The sequence below is a fragment of the Drosophila subpulchrella genome, chromosome X (assembly GCF_014743375.2).
Source record: "Drosophila subpulchrella strain 33 F10 #4 breed RU33 chromosome X, RU_Dsub_v1.1 Primary Assembly, whole genome shotgun sequence".
Classification (NCBI taxonomy): domain Eukaryota; kingdom Metazoa; phylum Arthropoda; class Insecta; order Diptera; family Drosophilidae; genus Drosophila; species Drosophila subpulchrella.
The window spans coordinates 9,492,454-9,519,346 of NC_050613.1; the positions used below are offsets into that span (position 1 = coordinate 9,492,454).

General features: G+C 43.5%; 1 protein-coding gene across 3 annotated transcripts; it reads right to left on the reverse strand.

The window, feature by feature from the left end:
- Window positions 1-8,614: 8,614 nt before the first annotated feature.
- On the reverse strand, window positions 8,615-24,379 carry LOC119556554. 3 transcript variants are annotated; one of them, XM_037868844.1, is made up of 7 exons: window positions 24,260-24,379; window positions 23,820-24,015; window positions 18,441-22,100; window positions 18,285-18,372; window positions 15,223-15,307; window positions 13,602-13,955; window positions 8,615-12,305 (listed from the first exon to the last, which is right to left on the reverse strand). In XM_037868844.1, exons 3-7 carry the CDS (start codon window positions 21,406-21,408, stop codon window positions 10,911-10,913), a joined length of 4,890 nt encoding a protein of 1,629 aa, XP_037724772.1. In that variant the 5' UTR covers window positions 21,409-22,100; window positions 23,820-24,015; window positions 24,260-24,379; the 3' UTR covers window positions 8,615-10,910. The 3 variants fall into 3 exon arrangements, with proteins under 3 accessions (XP_037724772.1, XP_037724770.1, XP_037724771.1); XM_037868842.1 differs by lacking the exon at window positions 13,602-13,955; XM_037868843.1 differs by lacking the exons at window positions 13,602-13,955; window positions 24,260-24,379 and having other exon boundaries at window positions 23,820-24,033.
- Window positions 24,380-26,893: the final 2,514 nt, after the last annotated feature.

A 26,893-nucleotide genomic window follows, 5' to 3' on the forward strand; every position in this document is an offset into this window, starting at 1 on the left:
AGTTGCTGCTGCTGCCGATAATAATTATGAGGGGACAGTTGGGCGGGGCTGGACTGGAATTTGCATCAATGCAAATTCGATTTGCAATCGTTCAGGACGGCCTGGAATCAGAATGCGAATGCGAATCCAAATCCGAATCAGAATCAGAGCTAGGGCCGACATTCCAATTCCAATTTAGCAGCACGCAAATATTTATTTAATTTCTATGCAAACTCATGCACACACACACACACACACAGATGCAGATGCGAATGCAGATTGGCATTCAGATATGCAGAGTGGCATGTGTGTGCGCATATATGGAGATACAGATGCAGATACAGATGCAGATGCAGATACAGACACATAAATACAGGTGCTGTCGCTGCACATCTATTAGATACACATTCCCGTAATACGAATATTTTCATTTTGCCATCTCTCCCCTGTTTTTTTCTTCTTGCCCTGTATTTGTGTTTGCTTTTAATACGGCTACCCAAAAAATATCTCAAATTACACACACATTCAGCTGGATTAGATTTGGTACTTTGCCACATATGCTGTGCCCTGAGTTCTCCTGTGTACGGCCTTTGAACTGCAAAATGTATTTGCTTATTACGAAGGAGCTGAAATTTAAGTCAAGCTCACAAGCGTCATAATTGACTGCCCAGGGATCTCGGCGAACCGAAGACAAATGTCAAGTGCTCGAAGTCCATTTGCTGGGGCGTCCGAAAATTGCAGCAAGGTTAGGTCAACATCACCTCTGGTTGGTCAATTTGAAGTGCATAAGTGCGTATCTGCATCTAGGTATCGATTTCATTGTTATTTCTTGGCACTTGATTAAGACATTTGATTGCGTTGATTGAGCTAGACATCAATATGCTGTTTAGGGCCACCACAGTGTTGTTTACGTGCTCATGCTGGAGACAAAGTGCTTTTCCAGCTTGTCTAGCTAAACATCAATGGTAAAGTACTTAAAGCTAAGCATTGTGATACATTTTTAAAATATTTTACTTTTGATAACATTTCTTTTGCAATTATTTTTGATTATTTTGAAAGCAGTGAAAATAAATATCTGCACTTGCTATAGAACTCCTATGGAAATTATATGTCAACCCCATTTTCAAATGCCTTTTTGCCTTATTTAACTGGAACTTACCGATAAACAATTGTTCATATTTCCGTTTTGTTGTGCAACGATATCAATGTGGAAAATGATTGCCAAACTTTAGCCAAGCCTTGATAATTATACAAATGGTAAACTCTCCCGCGCTGCAAATCAATTGATAATGCACTTTGGCAGTGGTTTGAAAATTATGAATCCTGCTATCCCCATCCCCATCCCAACACCTATTTAAGCCCCTACTACAGACCCTTCCCCCGGGCATTATGCACCAACACTCAACAATTTGCTATTTACCCATTATGGGCACTGAGCCCCAGCTCGATTGAATTCAATCGACGATGACTGACTGAAGCTCTGCTCTCGTTCCCTTTGCTTGCTTTTTTGTCGCTTTCATTGTGGGGGGAAAATCATGAATTTTCCAGGAACAGCAGCAAACCGGAAGGCAGAAGACGAGTAAACCGCTTTGTGCATTTTGTGTGTGGTTGTCGAAAGGGGAAAAAAGAAAATAGAAAATAGAAAATAAAGAAAGTAGAATTCCTGGCTAATGAACACGACACTCTGACATCAAAGGGGGGCTAGGGGGGTGAAGGAGGGTTTTTTAGCTAAAAAAAAAGAAAATGACGTTTAGTGCATTTTGCAATTATGAAATTCTGGCAGCGGCAGTGGGTTTTGCAGCAGTCTGCCTGCTTTCCGGCAACAAAATTAGAACAAGCGTAAAATTTGCAATTAAATGCCTTGGAAAACCCACCGAACACCCAAGCACCCCCCCCCCCTCAGACCACGCCCACTAATAAAGGGACAACCATGGCAGAACAACAACGACAACCAGCACTTTATACCATGGATATATGGTTGTGTGTGCATGGTACGTAGCATAAATGAGGTCAGTTCCCCTTGCTCCATCTCCTGGCTACCGTTTTTTCTCATTTTTCGGCTTGTTGTGACATTTTTTGGTGCATTAAGGCAACAACACTGGGAGAAAAACACTGACAGCAGCAGAAACAATGGCCAGCAGTCAGGTGGAGAATGGGCAAAAGTGCACTGCTCGCCGCACATTGCGTATACGCCACGCTGGTCACGATGCAATAATGCCCGGCGTTGGCATTAAAAACAATCTGGCAATGAATACAAAACAAGGGAGCTTGGTTGGCCAATGATGACGGAATTATTGATACCCCCTATGGTATCTGCCCTACAACAAATAGTTATTATATCTCAAATGAGGGTCCGGCTATGGCTAGCTTAAGATTTTTAGATTTTCCAGTTTATTTACCAGTGATTACCAGTCGCAAACGCAATATTCAGCCTGCAGTCATACTTATGCAGTAAGAAATTGTATTTGTGGAGTTACAACTGCTGCAATTTGCGAATCCATTTAAACACATTGACAACTAGTCGTATACGTAACATTTACCCAGTAGCCATCAAGCAGTTATAAAAACGCAGTAACAACAAAAAACGATACAAAAGCTGGGGGAAAAAAAAAGGACGAGAAAAGGAACAACAGGAGGCAAACAAACAGCGACAAGAAAATGACAGAAGGTTTCGATTATACAACCAGGGAAAGGGGCTGTGTGAACAGGGTAATATAGCTTGTTGTTTGAGCGGATTGTAGGGGGGCAGGGGGTGGTGTGTGTGTGGTGTGCACACCATATAGGGGGCTCTACATGCAGGGGTACATATGGGGGCTGGACTGCGGGCAGACATGTGTGCCTCGGCTTGTATGTGCAGCTGAGGGCGTGGCCGGTGCAGTGACACTGCGCCCGTTCCGTTGACCCGCATTCGCAAACAAGGACGAAAAAGGATTCACAGTCGCCGGCCATGGCAAATGATAAATGACAAAGGACACACGCACTCTCCATTCCCCCTTTTTTTTTGGATCGAAGAGGAGCAGCTGCTGCTCCTTGTTCCTGTCCCTCAAGTTGCTAAGTTATATGTGGGTTGTACTGCTGCATCAGCTGGTCCCCAGATTTAAAGGTATTTGATTAATCACAAAATTGTATGTGCAAATAATTGAATTTATATCCGTTTCAGTCCTTAACCAAAATGGTTTTTTTTTATTTTTCCTATTAATTGATTTACAGCCTTTTTCCGATTCCATTGAATTTGATTGATTTTCCTTGCACTTTCGCCATTTATTTCAATCATTTAATTTTTGCCATTGATTTTTTTGTAATTTTATTTTACTTACTTTCGTACTTTAAGTCCAGTTGTGTTCTAAAACATAGATATATTGGAGAGCTGTAAGCAATTCGGAATTATTTTTAATTGATTTACTTTAATGGTGAAATTTTAGGAACTTTTTTGTATTATCAGACTAGAATTTAAGAGTTATAGGTGTGCACTCCCAAAGTATCAAACATTACTCCAAATAATTTAATTAAGTAAGTCCGAGTAATTTTCAACGTTGAATTTATAATCTATCTGTTTATAATTTAACTTTACCTACCTTCCAGTTGCGCTTAAAGCTATAGAAATATTTAAGTGCTCTTAGCCAGTTTAAATTAGTTTTAACTGATTTACTTAAATGATTCATTTGGTTGTTTTTTAAAAGCTACAACTATTCTTTTCAGCATTGTTGCGCATTGCATCAAAAAAGATACTTCATTTGTGTTTTTACTGTAAGTTTTTCACTCAATTGAAGATATTTTCCTGCATCTATTTGATGTTCTATTGTTAATTTTCCCCCCTCTCCCCTGAGCTATTATGGCCGCAATGTTGTTTCTTTCTATTCTTTTCTCAAAATTACCTCATCAATTTACCACATTCTTACACGTCATTGGGCATAACAAACAGACAATTGTCAAATTATGTGCATTTGCATATGTGCACTGGACGTGAGAGGATGTGTTCTCAAGTTTCCACTCGACCGAGTCATTTTAATTAGGCAAATCAACACGATCGGGCTATGGCGAGGGGGGGGGGGCGTAGATTTCCATTTCACGGAAGTGGTCACTTGGTCTCGTCCGATGGCTTTAAGGATGGCACTTGAAGTTCGGTTATGACCCCGAAAGTAACATACGAACACAGTCGAATGGCCCGCATCCGGCGTGTTCAATTTGCGGCTACATGAAAAAGGCAATGGTGACGGCTCCCAGTCTCGACCCTCACCCCTTCCGTTTCCGCTTCCGGTTCCCCTCAATTCGATTTTTGGCTATTAGCCGGAGGCAAGGTGGCCGTCGCTGAAATTAGCACCGCCCCAACCACTTTGCATATTATCCAGGGTGGGAAACTTTCGGTGACCGAACCATGAGCAATTCAATTAAATCGTTCGACATTTTAAAACCAAATAAAAACAAGCAAGAACGCTATTTTCGAGTGTCTCGACTATCAGATACCCGTTACTCGGTTTTTAAATTGATAATTTATAAGAGTTAAGTTAAAATGTTAATTAAACAGAAAAATTTACGGCGCGTTGTTATAGAGTTAGAGTTATATTTGCCGAGTTATATTTGCCGATAGGTATTGACGACCCCAATACATTTCAGTTAACATTCAAACTGTAGGATCCACAGTTTTGGGCGGCTTGTGGGCGTTAAAATGGGCGTGGCGCCCTGACGAAGCAAACTTGCGCTGCGCAGGAATCTCAAGAATCTGGATGCCCAATCCCAGTATTGCAGCTTTATTAGTTTCCCAGATCAGAGCGTTCATACGGACAGACGGAAATGGCTAGATCGACTCGGCTAGTGATCCTGATCAAGAATATATATACTTTATGGGGATGGAAACGCTTCCTTCTACCTGTTACAAACTTTCCGAAGAATGTAGTATACCCTCTTACTCCACGAGTAACGGGTATAAAAGAAAAAACAAATCCAAATAAAAATCAAAATTAAATTCAGGCCAGGAGTTTTCGGGAACACGTGGACCTGCAGCCTGGTCCACAGAACTCCGGTTCCGGCATTCAATTGGCATTCCAATTTGATTTGCCGGCCATGGCCGAAACGGCCGAGAGCAGAGTTCTTAATGTGCAAATCGTTTGAATTGTTTGAATCAATTAAATTTCTGAACACGCATCGTCGACCTGTTTTGATTTATTTTTTGGTATTTCTGGTTTCCTATGCTGCGCCTCATTGTTCGCAAACGTCTCGTTTTTTTATATTTCCAGGCTTTTGATAAAAATTAATTGAATCAATAGCCTAACATATCGAAGCGTATAAAAATCGAGATGAATCTCGGCCAAAGATAATTCCTCGAAATCCATTAGGCAAGACTTTTTACTTTGCACAGATTGGCGAATCGTTGGACCATGATAGATACATGGTTGTAACAAATTAAATTCAATTCATAAAGCGCAGCCACTGCCTAGTGGCCCATAAATTAAACAAAAGTTGCTGCAGCCATCAGCCGCATCCATCCATCAATCACTCAGTCAATCAATCAGTGCAACGTGCCAAAAATCAATCTGTCGCACTAATTTCATCAATTTAAGCGTAGTCGAAATGCATTTATTTTTTGTGTCCGTAGTTGCTATGTAGGCAGGCAAAAAACTACAGGGGTTGTATGCAATCTGCTTAATTAGTAAATTGCTTTATTCCTGTATAGAAAGAAAAATGTGACTGTCAATGCAGTTGTTACAATGTGTGGTAAGTTATAATACTGTGAACTAAATTTAAAATATTTTCCATGAACAAATATTATTTATATGCCCTTTTACAGTTTGTATTCCCTAATTTGTTTAGTTTTATGCATTTATTTTTCTAATTCTTTGATTGTCTATTTATATTTGTGTTTCAAATGATCGTTTCATTCCGTCCCCTTTATTCCATTTCATTATTTTTCATTTAGGTAACCAAAATTCGATTTCATAAGATTTCATTCACATTGCCATTCTTTCTACGCCCCAACCTTTTTGTCAGTTGTGCAGTTGTTTGATTAATGATCTGAGTTCTAGTTTAAATTGCATTGGCCCTCCTGACTTTTCCGCTCCATTCCCGCATTCCCTGCTCCCTGTTTTCCGTTTCCAGTCGTTCCGGGGGGTAATTACGTAGGGCTGCCGGGGATAAACCATTTTATTTTGGGCCGGTAAAATGTCAATTTGATTTTGGCCAACCCTGCGGCTAGAATAAATTGTATCCAGTCCGCCGATTGCACTGATTGCCGGTTTGATGGGGCTGCGGGGAACGGTGTGGCAATGGAACGGAAATGGGAACGGGCATGAATAGGGGGAAACGAGTGGGAACGGGTAATTGCACAGTTCTAATGGCCTTATGACACTTGTTTAGATTTCGACTTACTGATAGAATTTTTTTTGTTGAAGTACTAAAACCTGTTAAAATGTACTGTTGTAACCACAAACATTTGACTAAAATATTTTAAATTTATACACAAAGAAGAAAATTTACATGATATGATGATCATTTTTATGAAATTCGGTATCAAATGTAAATGGATACGAGGCGTATCATTTTGATATGTTCGCCATCTTGTTTTTTGCTCACTTCTTCTATTTAGGAAAGTTTCGGATAAATGAATTTTTCTTAGGTTTTTCAGAACAAAGTTTTGTAATTTTACTTCCTATCTCTCTGCCAAAATAAATTCAGACAGTTGGCCAATTTTTGGGGAATGTCATACGGCCATAATCGTATTGTGAAGTTATGGCAATCGCAAATAACTCCATCCGGACAAAAACGAACCACAAGCGCGGTGGTGCCACCTACGATGCCTATTTTGTGTGTGGGTTAATTTGATTTTAATTATGAACGAGGGCGCGACCAGCAGCCCCGTTTGCCTGTTTGCGGTTAATCAACTGTCCATGGCATAAATATCTTGATTGCCGCAAATGCGCCAGCGGCCACAGGAAGTCAAAAACCGGGGCCTTATGCCTTTGACAGGCCCGAAAATGAGACGCCATCGCCGGCGATGCCGCAGAAATGACAATTAAAAATAATTTGAAATGCAGACGGGGAGCTGGTCGTTGGAAGCTGGAAGTTGGTAGCCAGAAGGCAGCAGCCCAAACTCTGCCCGGGGCTTCGAAAAAACCCGGAGTCATAGACATAGACGTACATAGATGGAGCTCGAGAGCAGCAGCACATTTCATTAAAATTTCAAGTCGACTCGACTTTCGAGCACACACACAGGAGGACAGCACTTGACAACAAGAGCCACCACCACCAGGCCCTCCATCCGCACCAGTCCACCTCCATCTCCACGGCGCCATCCAGATCCAGATCCTTCAGAGTCCCCTCGCTCAACGGAAGCGCCATTTAAAATTAGTAAAAAAGTTAAAGCCCAAGCGGAACGAGTAGACAACCAGAGCTGCCCCGCAATTAAGTGAAAACGAAGCCGAGGTTGAACAAATCGGAGCGAGGAAAGGATTCTGGGATACCCTGGAGTACAACGTACAAGCGGTTATCGAAGAAATTCCTCATTGATTAGCTATGTTAACTCACAAATTGTTTTAAAATCAAATTTATGTGGATTTGGAACCTAAGCTATTAAAACATGACGAACAATTTCCAAAATGTGTAGTAAATTTATATGTCAGTTGAATTTTAAAGCAATATATTAATAAGCATTTAAACTTTATTTTAATTTTAGGAAAACTTTATGTGCTGTTTCCCTTTATTTTTAAAAATGGTTTAATTGACCTTCACTCTTTCTAGTATTTATTTTTTTTTAACTTTAAGAAACAAGGACTTGTAAGAGACTTGTTTTATGGCAGATAGTAAAGGTACGACATTAACCAAGTTAGCGTTTATGTGATTTTAAAAATAGGAAATATTCCATTCCATTTTCTAAAATATTTTAGCCCTTTCATTTAAATAGATATTAATTTTACAACTTCTAAGCAGTAAATAAAAATTGAATAATGTCAGAAAAATGTTTTAAGCGCACACCTATTTTTTACTGGTTTTTAAGCTACGAATGCTTTTAAATAGAATATCAGAAACTTACCTTTTTGTGAAGATCATATTAAGAGCTGAAAGTTTCCCAACTTCAAATACTTCACATACCCTACAAGAAGTGCTTTCAAATAAAGTCTGACTCTGTCCAGCCAGAACCCAATCTCGATTGGGTATTATCTAATCCTCAACATCAGCCTGTCATTCCCAACCGTCCAAAGGATAGGCATCTGCAGGGTAGCATTCCAGGCTGTAGGTGACTGTAGCCGTTTGCCTCAGCTGAAATTCAAAACGTCCAGTTAAGAGCTGGCTGCAATTCCGGCTGCCACGCCCCTTTGGACCCCTGAAGACCCCCATTTCCCGCCCCCCCCGACTTTCGCTCCATTGCTCCTTGCGCTCCCATTCGCATCCGCAGAATCGTCCTCCGCACACATTGCAGTCATACTTGTAGTCCGGGGTCCTTACGCCCTCGACTGACGGGGCTTTATGGGTCTTTAACCGAACCAAATCGGCTGAGTGGCTCTGTTCCGTTCGATTTTATGGCAGCCCGCAAATCGACGGAGTCTGGGGTCCTTGGCGTCTGAAACACACACAAAATTAAAAATTCCAAAATGCCAATGCCCCCCCCGCCCCGCCCATGGAAAATGCATTCGCTTGACTTGCTTTTCGTGTGTATTTCTCATTTGGTTTCGGTTGCAATCGGTCTTAATATTGAATTTCATTTATTTCGGGTAAGTTCCCGTTTTTTAGCAGGACCTTAATCTCGCCTAGTTGCCAGCTATCGTTAATCGGTAATCGTTTATCGCTTATCGCTTATCGCAAATCGCATATCGCCTGTCTTTGCTTTTGAGCGTTCCATTGCCATTCGTTTCGTTTCGTTTCGTTTCGCCTCATTCCGATTTGCTTCGTTTCGTTTGGCTTGCTAATATTTTCTTAAACGCACACTCACACACATATCATTTTAAGTTAGCTTTTAATAATAACTTAAGGTTAAATAACAATCACATTTACTTATTTCTTTTGTTTTCGTTCGACCCAAAAAAAAACTTCACGCTTTTCCTAACTTTTATATTTGATTTACGATTAGTGTTTCTTTTTTGGGTTATTCATTTATAATATTCATAATATTTTCTCATTGGCATCCTCGCACGACCATTGGGCTTAATTGTCAATAAAACAATTTAAACAAACGTAAACAACAAAAGTGGTTAAATCGTTAGCCAGGGATTATGTTCCACCTATAAACGACCCCTTCACTATATCCGGGGCATAGATAATTCCTACTACTTACATTAAAACGCGCCACTTGCAGTGCACGGATTTTGGGTTTTATCTATTATTTCGTCGCTCTTCTTTACTTCTAAGAGTTTTTTGTTTTCAAAGAGTTAAGTTTTTCTATATTTTATCAATGCTGTATATATGTGAGTAGACCATTAATGCGGAGCAAATATACCGGGGTTTTTCACCATCTTCATTCATTTAGTTTGCCAATTTTCTTATGTCTATCGTTAGCCATTTAGTTCTCATTTGCTTAGAGTTCGTCTAACTTCTCCATACACACACACGAAAAAAATATACATACACATATATATATATTATATCGACTAGGACTATAACTACTTGGGTTTTATCGTTTAAAAGGTTACATATATTCTGCTGTAATCACCGTATTGGCATTGTATAAATTGTTCGTTTCTCTTTGTAAATTGTGTTGGCTGCTACAAAAGTTCGGCACATTTGATTTTGTCAAGTGAATTGTGTAATTTGCGAAACATGAATATCGAAATACCAACGATATTTGGGTGAGCTCTATGTCCGGAATTTATTTTGGGGGCACTTTCTGCCATTGTACCTATTCTCTTGCCTTTGGAATTTTAAATTAAAAATGTTGAGTTTTGAAATCACTAACAAAAGTGCGAAAAAGTATGCTTGAATAAATAACGTCAGCCCTTGCAATAAATTCATTGGAATGCCGGACTCAAAATATTTTGTTGCATACTTTTGGGCACCTTGATAAGTTGTTTGAGAATTTAACAATTTCCTTGGAATTTGTTACACATTTTACGCATTTGAAAAATGGAATCGCCTTACTGTGCGAACACAGAATATTCTTTAATTAATAAATCGATTGCTCCGGAAATACACTTCAATCTAATCCCCCTGAAAGGCAATTGATGCTTTTGAAACCAACTCTGACTTTTTTCCGGATTTCTGCTAATTAAAATCCTATACACTAAGCCCCAATGGGGATCCGGACACAGGGCACACTTTGATGCCATTGGCTGTCCACGAACTTGCCAATCGAACCGAAATAATTTCACTACAATTATGCCCTTTATGCGGTCGCTGTTGCTGTTCACATTTCCTTTTTTAGTTTTTGGCTCTGTTGTGTGTGTAAATAATTAGTCTAATTAATTATGCATCGTTCAATATCGGTAGTTACTCCTTTTGCGCAACCCGCTCGATTCTGTTTGCCTATGTATCGCTTTCTTTTATCATATTTTATGTAGTCTGTATGCAGATTCTATCGTATTTGTATTTGTATTTGCTTTTCCATTTTTATTCGGATTTTTTGTTATCGTTATTGTTATAGTTATAGACATTGAAATACTCGTTAGCCGCACCTCCCCCCGAAATGGAGAGAGCAGTGGGTCGAAGTGGGTGGTTGTGGGTGGATGGTAGGTGGGGGGAGAGGCTGCCAGCCGCAAATAGACAAACAATTAATTATGATTTATATTTATATTAATCGCATTTAATTGTTATTATTCGTTATATTCGAAAATCAACAAACAGTAAGTGGAAAAAGTTTCTCTCTATTAAGTGTATATATATTTAAATTTGCCACAGTTTGGCTCTTGGGTGTCAGTACTCCTAGTAATCCTTACAAGCTATGGGGGTTATGCCCACGATCTCTATGAGACCCGATGAAAAAAAAAAAAACCCATCTTACCTGGCCTTTCTTAACTGCCATTCACATCCACCACGGCCAAGGCATGGATGCCATTGGTTAATCCATTGCTGCCGTACTGGGTCGATGTTTGCGAGGGCGGTGGGGTGGCTGGCGGCGAGGCTGGTGGTGTCAGGGTGGCCGGCTCCTCCGCCGAACCACCCACCGTGGTGGTGGCGCCCTTGCCCATCCCTCCACCACCCCCATTGCTGATGAGCGGCCTCTCACTCGCCGGCGGAGTGCTCGGGGCCTCCAGGAGCGGCGGTGGTGGCGGTGGCAGGCTGTCCAGCTGGTTGGACTCGATGAGGGTGTAGTCGCCCAGCTCCTTGATCTCCTCCGTGGATGGTGGCGCCGGCAGGCTCATCAGGCTGTCGTAGTTGCTCTCGGCCTCCGGTTCAGTCTCCTCTGGCTGGGATTCGGTTGCTGCTGCAATCTCCTTTTCCGGTTCGGAATGGGTCTCAATGGGATCTGGCTTTGATTCGGATTGTTCCTCTAATGGGTTGTCTGGTTTGTCTGGCTTGTCATCCAGATCAATCTGAACTACATCTTCCTGTGGTGGAGAGACCTCGACTGTTGGTGGAGGCACTTCCTCTTTTTTTGGAACCTCTTTCTCTTTGATTTGAACCACTTGCTCTTCTTCGGTTTGAACCTCTGTCACCTTCTCCGGAACAACTGACTTTTCTGGCAAGGCCTGTACCTCCTCTTTGGGCGCTATCTCTACTTCCTTCTCGGCATTAGTTTCTTTTTCCTTTTCCGGCAGAGTCTCTATTTCCTTTTCCGGCAGAACTTCCTCAGCCGACTTCTTAGACCCCTGGCTCGATTCGATCTCCGTTTGCTCAGGACTGATGGACATCTGCGACTTTAGCTCCCGTTCCTGGCCTGGATTTTGATTTTCATTTTGATTTGGGCTTATCAATATGGGCTTGGCTGTGGGCGAACTGGTGGCATAGCCCGGCTGCTCGATGACATAGAGCTCCTGGTTGCCATAGGAGTACCGCTTGTTGGAGTCAGTCGACGAGGTCGAGCTAAGGTCCGATTGCGAGAGGCCAGTGCGAGCCAGAATGGGCTGGCTATCGACTTCCTGCTGGGCGAGATCTTCGACTCCATGCTCCTCGGCCTCCTCGATGAGATGCAGGGGAGCAGCAGGAGGGCCACCGATGGCGGAGGCAAAGTCCAGGGGCGGCGCATGGATCTGGACCTGCTCGTGGCTGGGCGGCAGTGCCTTGTCCAGCAAGTGCCCCCCGTTGGGCGCCAGTTTGTTGTCGAAGGGCAGTTCGGTGGCGTCCAGGGTCACGCCGGGATGGTCGCCGGCCAGCTGCTTGGAGTCGATGCCACGGGCCACCTCCACCACGAAGACGCCGTCCTTGTCCGTGTGCATTTTTGTCTCCCGGGCATTTCGTGAGATATCCTGCGAGAAAGGAGAGCAAGTTTTATTGAAATCGATGGGCAGGCATCCCAGTGCGTAATAGTTAGAAGGTGCAGGACTCTCACACACACACACACACAACACAACACAACAGGATGCACAGACACACAAGCACAACATCAAGGATACGAGAGTGTGAGAGGGGAAAGTGGCGGAGGAAAGTGGAGAAAGTGGTCGAGGAGTAAGGAGGTGGAGAAAAGAGCGACAGAGCGGACAAATCGGTTGGCTGCCATGCGGAAAGTGTCGAAAATTGCATTTGCATATGCTTGTGGCACACATACGCCCCAAGGATACACCGCACACTCACTCTCTCCCTCTCTCTCCCTGTCTCGTGCACACACACTAACCCACTCAAGTTAACAAATAGACGACACCGGGCTGTTGTTCGGACTCAAATCTGGCCCTCGTTCGCCGTCACATGGCCCGCAGGTGCCCATTGATGTGCCAGGACCACCCAAAGACCACCAGGACTCACCCAAGGACATTCAAGGCCAGGACAAATGAACAAGTGGGATAGCGTCGCCCCAAAGTGTCAGAGGGCAGAGGGAAGTGCGGTAAATAAAGTACTCACTTAAACACAAAGGCTTCAGAAACAGGAACTGAAAAGTGGTGCAGTCAACGTAACTCTAAAACTAACGAAGCTGGATAGTTATAAAACAATAGATGGCTTAATAGCCCAATCACTGAGAGGTTCCAGGGCTAATTAAATAACACCATCCGATGAATGGGGTGCCTTATAGAACACAATAAGAAAACTAGAGAAAAAAATCGGATAATACAACTAATAAATCATTAACTTGGTATATAATTAGAGAAATGAATGAATGACAGATGATAATACAAATGTTATAAAGACTTAATAGTAGGTGTTCCCCAGAATTTATAAAGATAGACTAGACAAGAGGCATCCAAGATACTTAATTTAATCAATCTTAAACCAAAGAAGTTAGGGCACCAGATGGTGAGTTTATCTTAAGAGAAGACATAGATAGATAGGAACAAGCAGAACTTGTTGGATGCAATCAAATCGGAACTGGAGGATAGTCGGATTTCGGAATTCGAAAGTGTGTTAACCAAGTCAAAGATGGTGTAGATAGGCAGGCACCAAGAACAGAACACCGAACTAACTACAACAACATCCAGTTCAGCACAGGCACATCCTGTTCCGGATAGATAGGGAGATGCAGAGACAGAGATAGGTAGAGACATCTAGAATCCCGACCAGAGTTGGCGGCGGGCAAAAGGACGACGGGCTGATCGGATGACTAACGAACTTACGTGCCGCTCCTCGGTGACAACAATCAGATGATTATCTTTGAGCGTCATCTTGGTGACGGAGCCACAGGGAGCAAGGCCACCACTTGAGCCACCAATGGAGGAGGCACCACCCAACCGATCCACCCGACCCACCTCAACCACCACATCCACCGCCCCATCGAACCGAAACGCGAGGCGTTCCAGACCAGGCATCTGTATTGGTAAATGGCCTTGACTGTCACAGCTTGGGGGCATGCCTGTGGGCGGTGGGTGGTGGTGCGGGTGTGGCTGTGGGTGTGGGCGTGGGGAGGTGGAAGTGGTGGCTCTAACGGATGCAAATGCCAAGTCAGATGATGAAAATGACGACGATTCTGACTGCAAGAGGCGAACAGAGAGTGAGAGAGGGAGAACGAGATAGATAGAAAGAGAGAGCAGTACTTAACTGGAATGCAATTCACGCACACACACCAACTCTTTCACACACTCTTTCACTCTCGCACACCAACAAAGGACTGTGAAATTGCATTACCAGCCAAGGGAATTCATTCATGTTCCAAGTCAACTCAAGCTCCATTTAAACTTGAACCCCTGCCTTAAACTCCACTTCCAGCTCCCACTCGGGATGACTAAAATGTTTAAAGCTATTTTCATTTTATGTCTTGTTATGAACTCATATGTTTTAGCATTTAAGGTACATGCCCATGTACATAAAAGTCTTTTCAGCTACTAAGAATTTAAGGTTTTCGTTGAGGTCCATAGCAATATTCAAAAGTTTTATATATACTATACTACTATATATACTAAATATATTTATACCACAATCCTATAACTATTTAAACCTTCATAACCAAAAACCCATAACGGTTATACATTTTATTAAATTAAAAAATCTAACAGCTATTTAAAAAAAGTCTCAAAATAATTATTGTTATTAACTTATATAAAATATATTTTATATAATATATTATATATACATATGTATATAATATTTTTTTAAAAGGCCTGAAAAATAGTTATTAAAGATTTTTTAATTAAAAGTATTTCAGAGACTTGTTTTCTTACTGTCAAAAAAAAAAAAAAAAAACTCATTAATTACATTCCTAGATCTACATATATGTATTCGTTTTTACGTCCCACATCCACATCCCCCATCCTAAATGATGAAACTGTGTTGAAAAGTGTGATGAAATGATTAAAAACCGTGTGGCATGTAAATATCATAACCAACCATGACCAAGCTGGTAAATAAACTTTTAGAGAAAGTTGATGTTTTCATGGGGAATACTATAGAAATTGCACCCTTTTGTTTAAGCCACGTTAAAGCATTTCCCTTATTAACCTTTCTCTTTCAACCGCAGTATCATCCTTAATTCTGCCCTTTCATCTCTCAGTTTCAGCTGGAACGTAATAAAATTTCCCGCGGAAATTTCAGCCATTGTTTAATTTTCTCGAGAGCAAGTACAGCAGTCGAATGCATTCAAGGTGGGTGGTGGAGGGTTATTGCGAACAGTTGAAGACACTCTCTGATGGCACTCGCGTTTAAATTTCAATTTCCATCACGCGAAGGGTGGACGGGAAGGTGGGTGGGTATTCTTCTAAGGGGATGTGGGTTGTAGGGGGTCGGGGGGTTCTATGAACTCACCTCGTGCTTCGAGTCCTGGCCCTGTTCGCTGTCATCGCCTGGGGCGCCACCCGCGCCCGCTCCTGAGTTTTTGCCAAGCACATACCTGTGAGGAAAAAAAAAGAAGATAGAGAGAGACGGGGTTAGTGCGAAAGCGAGAGGCAGTGTCTTTGGGCCAAAGGCGCAAAAGTTGTTGACGCAGCTTTTTGGCGCCGCACAGACCAGAGTTTCAAAATCCAATGCATTTCTAATGATGCCGCGGTTGAAATTAACATTTTGTTGCCTACTTTGCGGCTGCCTGCAATCACCAAGGATTAGGAAAATCTAGGCATTACAAGGGACACTTTCCAGCGCAATATTAATGAAAATAGCTGTTGAGTTTGATTTTTGCAAAAAGTAGAGCGAGAAATATAAAGTACAAAGTTTTTGGGGCCCACAATAATCTACTAATGCTGGCCGTACCGAAAATTCCTCAAGTTGGCCTTGAAAGCGCCATAAATATTATCACTTTTTCGGGGGGGGGGGTTAAAGTTCCTTGACTGAGTATCCTGGCACTGTCCCGTGAGTATCACATTGTCGGTGCCCCGACTCCTGCGGAAAAGGGACCTTTGTGGCACTCAACAAATTTCAAGTTGCCAAGCCGCCGAAACGAGCCACACGCACAACTAATTTCTCGTCTCAAGAGTTTACTGTGCAATTTCCTTCCAAACACCCGAACACACACACACACCCATGGCCACAATGCCCTGCCAAATAAATTGTGTGTTTCCTTTTTATTTTGACGCTGGCTTTTCACGGCACCTTTTTCTGTGTTTTCCTTGCGGGGGCCGAATGGAGCAACAAACTGGCAATGTTTGCGGTTGCCATTTGCCGCTTTATGCGTTTTTCTGCGGGAAAACCTGGGGGGAAAAGCGCGGGGCGCAGGGATCACCTTCCCAAAAGCAGCTGCCTTGTTAGCTCCTGGCATCTACATCATCTGCGAATGAGGATGGGGATATGCTATATATGTGTGCTAGTGTGTGTGTGTGTGTGCGTGCGGCGACTTCCGTTTCCGGCCTCGCCGATTCTCGATTCCGCCGCGTTGATTTGTTGCGCCCCCAGTTTTCTCCGGGCTCCCCATCAACCTGTCACTCCCAGTCGCCCACTCCCCGCTTTCATTTTGTTTGGCATTTAGTGCCCAGCGAATATGTGTGTGAGCACTGAGAGAAATTCCTAGTTGTTTTGCTGAAAGTCCACAGCTAAGGCGATAACTATGTATGGCATACCTTACATCATATTCTAAACCTTTTTAGGATATTTGGAAAAAGTAATTTGGTTGAAAGGTTGTACTGGAGAGTAAGCTCATTTTAAAAGGACGAATCCTACAAGCTATACGGTATTTTGAAAATTTTTAGTTATTTTAAAAATAATATTTTGATTGGAACTGTATAACAATAGGGAAGCCAACTTTTAAAAAGGCATTCAAATCTTTCAAGCCTCCCATATCTTATTCAGCTTCCATTATTCAAAAGCTTTTAAAAACAATTTTCAGCTTTTCAACCTTATAAACATCATTCTAAATTTTTTAAATATTTTGTATTCTAGACAATATTACTTTAATGTCATAATATTCTTAAAACGTTATAACTTCAAGAACTTTGAACACAACTATAGAATAATTATAAAATATTAAAAATATTGTAATATGAAGTGACTTTAAAATATTTCATGGGACTAGTTCGCAAATTAAATCTCATACTGACACCATTTCTCTCTGTGTATGCACACTAAGTATATATATAGGTAAATAAATATATAAATCCGCATCTAGAGAAACAGCAGCTTCGCCAAGAGCTTTCAACCCAACTCGTGGCGCGGCCAAGATTTATGTTTGGGCCAGACTGCGGGCGTTAAAGGATGTGCGTCCCTGGCATTGCTCTCAATTTTCCACCCCAAGCCCCACACCACCCCACCTCACCCCACCCACAGCAGCCACCACCCGCTGGGCCAGTGAGCCACTGAACCACCTCCCGTCACAGATTTGTCAATGTTTCGTTGCTATTTCTGCTGTCTGTCGCTGGCAATGCGAATGAGAAATAAAACGCCACGAATGAAGCTGATAAATGCGATTTGCCACGCCTCGCTTGCAGCGGTTGGGGGCGTTGGGATCCGGGGATTCCAGGGGTTCCGAGGGTTCCGGGGGTCAGGTGGCTGCCCCGGCAAATTGCTTTAGATTGAGTGCATTCTTCTGCCATGCGTGGGGGTCGCCGCTGAAAAGTAGGCAACACATTTCGCCCGGGGAATCCTTAAAATTGAGGTTTAGGCGGCTTCGGATTGGGGTTGCCTGCCACTCAAGACTCACATGCTGTCTTCTATTTTAGGGTGGCCTTAGCCCAGCTCATCCGCCCCAACCTCCTCCCGCATCTTCCAGATTGGCTGCTTCCTCGCAATTTCTTGCAATTATTTTTGATTTGTGTGGGGTATTGCCGTCTAAGCTGATTAAGCGCCACACGAGGCGTAACCAATTAGCTCAGCCGAATGGCTAAGGAGCCCGGGATGAAGGACCATATTGTCTGGGTACAGTTGCCGCCAAGAATGACAGTTCACTGGCACGGGAGGGGGTTTCGGAGGTTGAAGGTTGAAGGTTGAGACTGAGCAGACGATGGTTTCATCTTCAATTCAAGAGTGCTATATAAGGATTGCTTACATTTTCCTTTATTTCCATTCAAATGTGATTATAAATCCCCCATGTTTTTTTTTAAAGACCCTTACTAGTCAGAATTTTTTTCGAGTATAACATATATTTACCAGAGTAAACTAAAACCCTTTCACACCTAAGTATTCCAATATATGTAAAACTTTAAATGTAAAATCCTTTTACCTTTGTACCCAAGTGTCAAGATTTTATGTATTTAATACTAAGATAGCCTTGAATATGTTTGATATTTCTATTAATATTGAAATAGGTTTATTTTTACATTACCAAGATATAAGCCACTCTGATTTTAGAAATTTTGATAGCATTTTATAATATTTCTTCCCCCTTCCTAATACAATTATGTACCTCATATTTGATAGATCACAATATTATAAGTATTACTTACTTTACAGCGCAGTACATGGACACCAGGAGGGCTGAGGGCAGGATGACTATGACGAGACCCATGGAAACAGCAAAGAGATTAAAGAATCCTGGAGAAAACGAAAATAATAGGAAGGTTACCATAGGTATCACTTGGGGATTGGGAATATCAACTCACCATCGTAGTCCGCTAGAGGATCCTCCGAGAAAGCGGTGGCATTTGCGGTCCTGCCACTTCCACTGGCCAGCAAAGGAGCCATCGCCGAGGCAGATCCCGATCCCGATCCCGAACCCGAACCCGATCCGGATCCCGATCCCGATCCACCGTCATATCTCTGGAGGAGCGTGGCATTGATCATCTCCGCCATCGGGAGCTGTTCGCGGTGCAAGTGGTTGGCCGACTGGCGGTGGGGCAGGTGGCTCAGGCCATGACCCACCTGCAGCTGGCGGTGGGCGGGACTCTCGAAGGGATAGGAGCCCTCGACGCCATCGAAGCCACCGCCTGCTCCGTCGTCGATCAGATCTCCGCCATACTGGATGGAGCTCTCGATCACATCCGGCTCGCTGTCGATGCTGTTGCTCTGGATGTCGTTTTCGTAGATGCCCATCCCGTTCTGGCCCATGCCCATGCCCATGCCCAGTTCCCCGGGCATGTAGTCGATCTCCTTGAGCTCGATCTGCGGTGGGAGCTCCCCGATCACGGGCACTCCGATGGCCAGATCTGGCAGCACCGCCGGCTGGATGATGATGTCCTGCTGCTGCTGCTGTGGTGCTGCCGTGCTGCTCCAGCTCTGTGGCTGCTGCTCCACCTCGATGACCGATTCACCCACATAGGTCACGTCCAACGGTGGTGCTCCATCCCCACTGCTCGACGAGGAGCTGCGGAAGATCTTCAGCCCGTCGGCATTGTGGTGCAGTGGCGACAGAATGATGTCCTCGTCGGCCTGCTGGGACTGGGACTGCCTCTGCTCCTGCTCCTGCATTACGTAGCTGGCGGGGAAGAACTGGTTCTCCAGCTGAAACTTGCGCTGCTGCTCACCCACCGACCCCACCGTGGGCAGCGACTCACCCACCTTGACCTCCGTGTTCGAGATGTAGAAGATTGTGTCCGAATCGCGATCGATGCTGGGCTTTCGCGGCGGTGGTGGTGGCGGTGGAGGCGGTGGACGTGGCACTGCACCACCGCCCTCCTTCAGATCGGCCATGAACAGCTCGTCGGCATCCTGAACGGATTGGGGTGGGCGCACTGGGGGCGGTGGTGCAGCCGGCGCATCCGAGTTGCGGAATGTGAAAATCGGATTGATGTGCTCGCCACTCGACGAGGAGGAGGATGAGTAGCCACCCGACTCCGCGCTGCTGTTGTCCGCACCACTGTCGATGATCTCCACCACCAGGATCTCGTCGCCGGGCTTTCCCTGCTTCTCGGCCACCACCGATGGCTGCCGGTAGGAGAACTCCAGATCCTCGCTCTCGCTGCCAAAGGCTTCGGACACATTGATGTGGATCTCGATGGCCGCCGGTTCGGGCTTACCTACTGCTGCACCACCTGCACCACCCGATGCCGCTTGGGTGGACACATCCGCCCGGTCGATCACGTATTGGGTGAACCGCTCCTGGGGCAGCGAGATCATCTCGTGGGCTGGTCTGATGGTGCCCATCTCCACGGCGCTCTGCGGTGGTGCATAGAAGCCATCGCTGTCGCGGAAATTCGTAGAGGCCACTATGGAGTCCACCGTGGAGTCGTAGACCTCGATCTGGATGTCCGAGATCTTGGATTCGGTGCGCTCCATGGCATTGCTCGCTGGGAGACGGGTGGTGCTGGTCTGCACTTCGGGCACCTGGAAAACGGTGGTGGAGAGCACCGAGGCCGCCCCTGGCCCCACCGGTGGTGCGAGGGTGGTGCTGGTCTCGGGAATCTGCTCCAGCAGCGCCGTGGGCGCCAGAATCTCCACCAGGCGACCATTTCGTAGTTGGCTCTCTATTGAAGCCACATGTTGGTGGTTCGCTGGCTGAGGTTTCTTCAGCGGGTGCACCACACTGAAGGTCTTCTCGCCCATGAAGATCGGTCCCAGATAGCCATTGTGAACGGGCAGCAGGGGCGTGGCCGGGGACGATGGTGCCCTTGAAGTTGAAGTACTAATGGTGGTGGTTGAGGATAGCGTTTCCATTTCCGTTTCCATGGTGGTGGAGGTGGTGGTGGGGAAGTGCTGCTGCTGCAGCTGCTTCTTCTTGGTCAGCTTGAGGCCATCGTGACCGCTGTCCAAAGGTGGAGCCATTGTGTGCTCCAAGGCCAGCAGCTGCACCACCTGCAATGCTACTTTGTTCGGTGGTGCTGTTGTCTTATTAACTGAAGGCGGTCTTTCTGTGGTGCTGCTAATTTCGATGCTGCTAGCTCCAGTGGTGCTGCTTTCAGTGGTGCTGCCAATTTCGATGCTGCTAGCTCCAGTGGTGCTGCTTTCAGGGGTGCCCCTTTCAGTGGTGCTGCTTTCAGTGGTGCCCCTTTTAGTGGTGCTGCTCCCAGTGATGCTCCTTTCAGTAGTGCTCCATTCAGTGGTGCTGCTTTCAGTGGTGCTCCTCTCAGTGGTGCTCCTCCCAGTGGTGCTCCTTCCAGTGGTGCTACTCTCAGTGGTGCTACTTTCAGAGCTGCTAACTTCAGTGGTTCTTCTTAGAGTTTCTTTGGATACCGTTGATTTTTCAGTGGTGCTGCCTATAGTTGTGCTTCCTTCAGTGGTGCTTCCATCAGTAGTGCTGATTGCAAATGCTTCTGCTTCAGCTGTTGGCACGGGCTTGGCCACCTGAATTTCATCAGTGGCTCTTGGCATCTCGGTGGTGGTTGTAGTGGTAGTGGTGCTGGTGGTGCTGCTAGGCTCCGATGGCTTCTTAGTTGTGGCCAGTGATGCATGCCTTCCGCCAAGGGTGGTGCTGACCTCCATCAAAGTGGGCGTGTGACCCTGCACTCCGATTTCCAAATGGTGGTAACGGTGGTGCTGCTGCTGCGATGGCTTCTGGCCCACCACCGCCGCCGCACCACCGACTGTGGGCGCTGCCCAGCCACCAATGCTCAGGATGGTGGTGAGCAGCAGCACCACCCAGAGGGCGCCACGCCCCCTGCCGCCCAGTGGGGCCGACATGTTGCTGGCGAGCATGTTGCAGCTGGCTATGTTGCTGCCTCCTTATTGACTACGCTTCTGGGAAATGGAGATTCTTGAAGGGTTTTCCCCACTTCTGTTTTGGCTGCTTCTGTTTTGTTATGTAAATTTAGTTTTGATTCTGCTTGGCTGGCGAAAAATCTTTTCGCTGTTGCCGCTGTACTGCTGCTGCGGTTTCTGTTGCTGTCGCTGCTGTGTTGCTGCGGTTGCCTTTGGCACTTAATTTCCCCCTGCGCTCAGCTTGTTGTTGGCACTTGGCATTGTGTTGTGGCTCTTGAAACTGCAACTCGACAACGTCGACATCATCATCGTCATTCGCTTGAGCGTCTTTGTCTGCATCATCATCAGTATCATCATCATCATCATCATCATCATCATCTACATCATCGCTGCCGTGCAATATTGCTGCTGCATCTGCTGCAGGTCTCATTCATGTTGCCGATGTTGCTGCTGTTGTTATCGCCGCTGCACTCGTGTATGTTGCTGTTGTTGCTGCGGCCATTTTCTGCGGCAGCAGCGCCGCTTTAATCGCTGCTGCTTTGTGGGCTCAAGAACATGCACTGCCCGAAAAAAGATGGTGGTCACCAGCACTTAATCTCCTCCTTTATCCCCGATGTTGCTGCTGCTGCAATTGCAATATGTCCTTGCTGCAGCCTCCTTTGATTTCTCCTTCGATTCCGTTCGGTTTCCTGAATGGAAATGAAATTTGAAATAACGAAATCGGCAGAAGCAACAACTTAACTTATTGCTGCTGCAGCTGCATTGCACTGCCCGCTGGCAAATCCAATGAAACTAATGAAGCAACAGCAATACGGGAAATGGAAAATGGAAAAAGTGTTGCCAAGTTGCAATGTCTGAAGAAAATAAGGGGAAACTGGTATAATAAAGAGAATCTAAAGAGGGGTAAATTATAGAAAATATATAGAAAGTGTATGTGGGAAATAAGTCAAATGGCTTTGAATGGATCTTTTCTTTTTATATTAACGTTATCAAATACCAGTACTTAAACAAATATATGTAAAAGATAAATGTGGTAATTTAATATATGTTAACAAATATTTGAAACTCATATTGCATTAAATAAAACTGAAGCTGGCTAAAGATAATTCAGCTATCCATCAAACTTTGTACACCCATTCCAGCAACATTCAACCAATAAAATTCAACTAAGACCTTATCTACCAGTTGAGTACTTTATCATCAATCAAGTCTGTTTTTCCCCAGCTCCTCGGTAATAGTCCCCAAATTCATGGCATACTTTTCCGTGCCAGATCTTAGAAAAAACACCGCAAAACTGTTGTCGCTGCCTTCATTTAATTTAGTCAACCAAGAGTATGCAGCAGGAAACTTTGGGCCACAGAAAGTTTAATTTGAAGGTAGGGGGGCAAACTGGCAGCCTTTTGAACCCTTCGGCCAGACCATGCAAATTAAATATAAAGCCTACAAAATGATTCGATTTCACAGCCCTGACCCTGATCCCAAAAACTGTGAAAAAAGGCTGGCTCATGGGATAAAAGGGTGAAGAATGGGGCATAGAAATGGGCATAAAACCGCAGGCGGGTGGGCACAAAAGCCCTCTCAATTCGCTCATCATCATGGTCATCGTAACAAGTTGCTTATCATCAGCACCGCCGAACCACCGCCCTTTGACCCCTCATTTCGCAACTGTTGTGGAACATCAAAGAGCACAAAAAGGGAAAAGTTTGCGGCTGCAGGAAAAACAAATGGGCGCAAAAGAGGCGCCACACAAAAGCGGAAGCGTAATAAAGGCGTTGATAATGGCAGCCGTAACGATATGGAAGGAAAATCTATAAATTCACAAATCCACACAATACACTGATAAAACAAAGTTCCCGTGAAACGAAATCCCTGGGCCTAAATAAACACAAAATAGTATAAAATAGTATAACATATACAATTGAAAACCAAATTATTAATTGGGTTGTGACTGTTGCAATTATTTGGCACACACATCATTTTAAAGCGCTTAAATAAATACAAATAAATAAACACAAAAATGGATGCGACTTAAGTGCTTTTCAGTTTCCAGTTTCAATAAAGTGTAAAATAATGAAAATTATCAGAAAGAGTTTGTGATTTTAAACTGTATTTGTTTAAAAGGGAGGACAGACTATCGAATCGTTTAAATGATTTCTTTTAAACATTAAAACCAGGATTTTTCCAAATTGTCAATTCAAAGTTTTGTAAACAATAAAAGAGTATCAGTTCTACTCTCTTTTTTTAAAGCCTATACATGGAAAATATAATCTAAACACTTCATATTCCTGAGGAAAAATAATACCTATAGCATCACTCAACTTTTTAAGTAAACAAATATAATATAGGAAAGCTAGAAAGGTTCATATTTCGACACCAGGAAAATTTGTTTATATATGTATCAGACTCACCGCCGGCGAAGATATTTCTCCCGATTCTGATCGCCCCGCAAGGTAATCCAAGGGTCCTTGCAGAGCCCAAAAAAACCCGACACTCCACACTTCTTTCTTAGTTATGGATTTCCTTGAGTCACTTTATATTGTTTATGTTGTCCATTCACTTAACTTGAGAATATATTATTTTTTAATAGTTCAAACACTGTAGACACTGGAAAAAATAAAGCAAAAAAACTAGAAACAAGAGAGCACCGAGAGAAACCGCAACAGAGTTCGTTATTGTGATTAAAGCGGCAACAACAATGTAAGAATCGCGCCAAATTTGAGGATGATTTACAAAGACCTCACAAAGGGGTTTTCGTTTCTGTTTTGTAGGGTGTGATATATGGGATAAGGATAAGGAGCCAGTGAATTGGAGAGGGTTGGGGTGTGGGGAAGCGAGATTATAGACTCACAACTCCTTTCTAGAAATTTAACCCGCTGCTGAAGATGATTCTTCGGCGGACGTTGATTTCACCGCTGCTACTGCTGCTGCATCCTTTTGCTCCGAAAACCGCACGCAAACTGCGCAAATTTCGAAGCATCCTTTGCCTTAAAGGACACTCGACGGCCGGCACTTCGGATGAATTTCTTCCGACTTTCCCCGAGCACTTTGAACTTCGGATGGCGAAAGTGTTGGTTAACGTGGAGAAAAACGCGCGGAGAGCTTGGAGACTTTCACTCTCCAGCTGATTTGCGGTTCGTGTCGCGGCTAAAAAGTGGGCTGCCAACTAAGTAATAAATTTAAGCTACCTTAAAAAATCCGGTCTCTTGTTTTAAAAAAAATGTGATTACAAATTTCGTATGTAGGCTTGAAATTAAAATTGAAAATTTAATATTATTATTATTTCATGTTTTCTTGTTATAGATATTCCAGTCTACATTGAAAAGCTTTGGAATGCTGGAGGTAATATAAAAGCTTTGTGTAAGATATTTCGAAAGCTTATCTCTGGTGCTTTAAATCTACATTTATTTTTTAAAAATCCTTATAATGCCATCCCATGAACTATTAAAGTAATTGAATACTTTTCAGGCTATTGAAAATTATAAATGCTTGTATTCCACTTAATTAGGAGTAATATTTCTTTGTACATTTGATTGAAGAATAAGTTTCAAGACATTACGTTTAAGACCAATATCGTTATATATAGTAGAAGTAAATTTCTTGGCATTCTCTTTATGAAATGGTTTTAAATTGAGGTACTCAAAAGAAGAACATTTTTCTGCATTTCTTGGATCCGTTCCCAAAGCATTCCCTCACATTGCATTCCTCACGGATTCTCGGTGCCAAAATGTTTAGCATACAGCCATTTGATCATGCAACACGCATGGTAATTCCCATAAATATTTCGCCAGTGGATTACGTAAACATTTCGGGCTTCGGCCCGCTGTCTCTTGGATCTTTCTTCTGGATTGGATTGGCATGCACACTTCTTTTGTCTACGCCGTGGAATTCGAGGCGAGTCCCCGCGGGCGACACTCCCAATCCCAAATGTCTTGGTCTTCGGAACCGAGATGGACTTCGTCTCCGTTTGATGGGCGTTTAAATACTGGACGTCGCAAGACAAATGCCAGGCACCGTTTTGATTACGAATTTTTGGCTCGATTTGGACTGGGACAGATGTCAATTCCCAAATACCCTTGCCTGAACAACACGCTCTTTCTGTACACTGAGGACAATCTAGACAGTGTCCATTAGTTTCTTTATGCATTGAACTTATTCTATCAAAATATTATAAAGCACGCAAATCATATTGTCTTTTATGTTTGTTTGTTTCTATAATGTAGAATTTATTTTTATTATTGTATTGGAAATCAGTAAGAAAATGTTAGTCAGTGGTTTAGCTTTTGTAATAGTTTGTAGCTAAGTTCTGTCCAATCGATTACTCCTAAAAGAAATTAAATATTTTGTTCAAGAAATTGATTACATGGAGTTAGTTGGGGGTCAAAAACCGGCAAAACTATTACTTACAGTTAAATATAGTTAGGTAGCCAGATACTAATGTATCTGTTGGCGAAATAAATAAATAAGTTTAATTTTGCATGTAATTTGGCCCATCACTACATCAAAAGTGTTTTATTTGTAACAAACTTATTTAATGAAAATATAGTCACCTAATTTAAATAACATAAAAAGGCATACTTGTGTAGCGTTTAAAAATAAATCATAAAATATACCAAGCAAGAAATGCCAATTTAATTTTTGAAAATTTTGGCAATGGAACTTTTATACTTTTTTTTTACTTTCAGGCATTATAATAAATGTTTTCGGCTAATATTTTTAAAGCTTTTAATAGAATAACGGATATAATCGCAAGCAATTTGCAAAATTATATCATTTAAGAAAACTGGAAAATAGAAAATTGGCTTTATTCCCATGTTTGTAATAAATCGGAACGCATTTTAATAAAAGTGTGTGATATTTTTCAATGTCCTAATACTTGAATGCGAAATCAATGATGTGGATCTCCTATTATATGAAGCTTTTTATAGGGACAAATTAGAATGTATAACCATTGCTAATAATTTGCTAAGAGCCCGCAAAGCTATTTTCGCAGTGCAGATGTCTGAATCTGTGTCTGCTGTTGCCCGTGGGTGACATTGCTCCGGCATTTTGCCTGGCACGAGCATTTGCATTTTGACAAATTAACAATACACATACCTGTGGCACCACCGCCTCCACCACCCACACAGGTGATAGAAAACTTAATTGAATTCCCCCTTGGGTGCCTGCCTGCCCATCGAGCACATTCAATTGCTGACCTCAAAGAGATTCATTTGGCAGTTCGTTTGTCTTGCGCTTTTTTGTGCCCCTTTTTTGGCGGAACGCTTTCTTCTCCGCCAGTCGTTACACGTTCGAATCACTCCGAGGCCGGCCGCATTTATCGAGCGTAATGAGCACGTAGCCCCACTGCATACTCCTCAATCCCCGATCCCCGATCCCCAATCCCCACCCCCAGTCCCCGTAAACCGCCCCTGGATCGGCGCGGATCGAGCCCCATTAACACACAAATCCAAAGCGTTTCAATTGCCCGCCGGAGTCGATGTCG

Bases quoted from the DNA above. Each gene is read 5' to 3' on its own strand.
- LOC119556554 (XM_037868844.1), bottom strand. From the start codon at position 21,408: ATGCTCGCCAGCAACATGTCGGCCCCACTGGGCGGCAGGGGGCGTGGC. The intron at 18,373-18,440 runs GTGAGTTGATAT...CGTTTTCTCCAG, and splicing joins TCCTCTAGCGGACTACGATG to GATTCTTTAATCTCTTTGCT. The intron at 15,308-18,284 runs GTAAGTAATACT...TTTTCCTCACAG, and splicing joins TCCATGTACTGCGCTGTAAA to GTATGTGCTTGGCAAAAACT.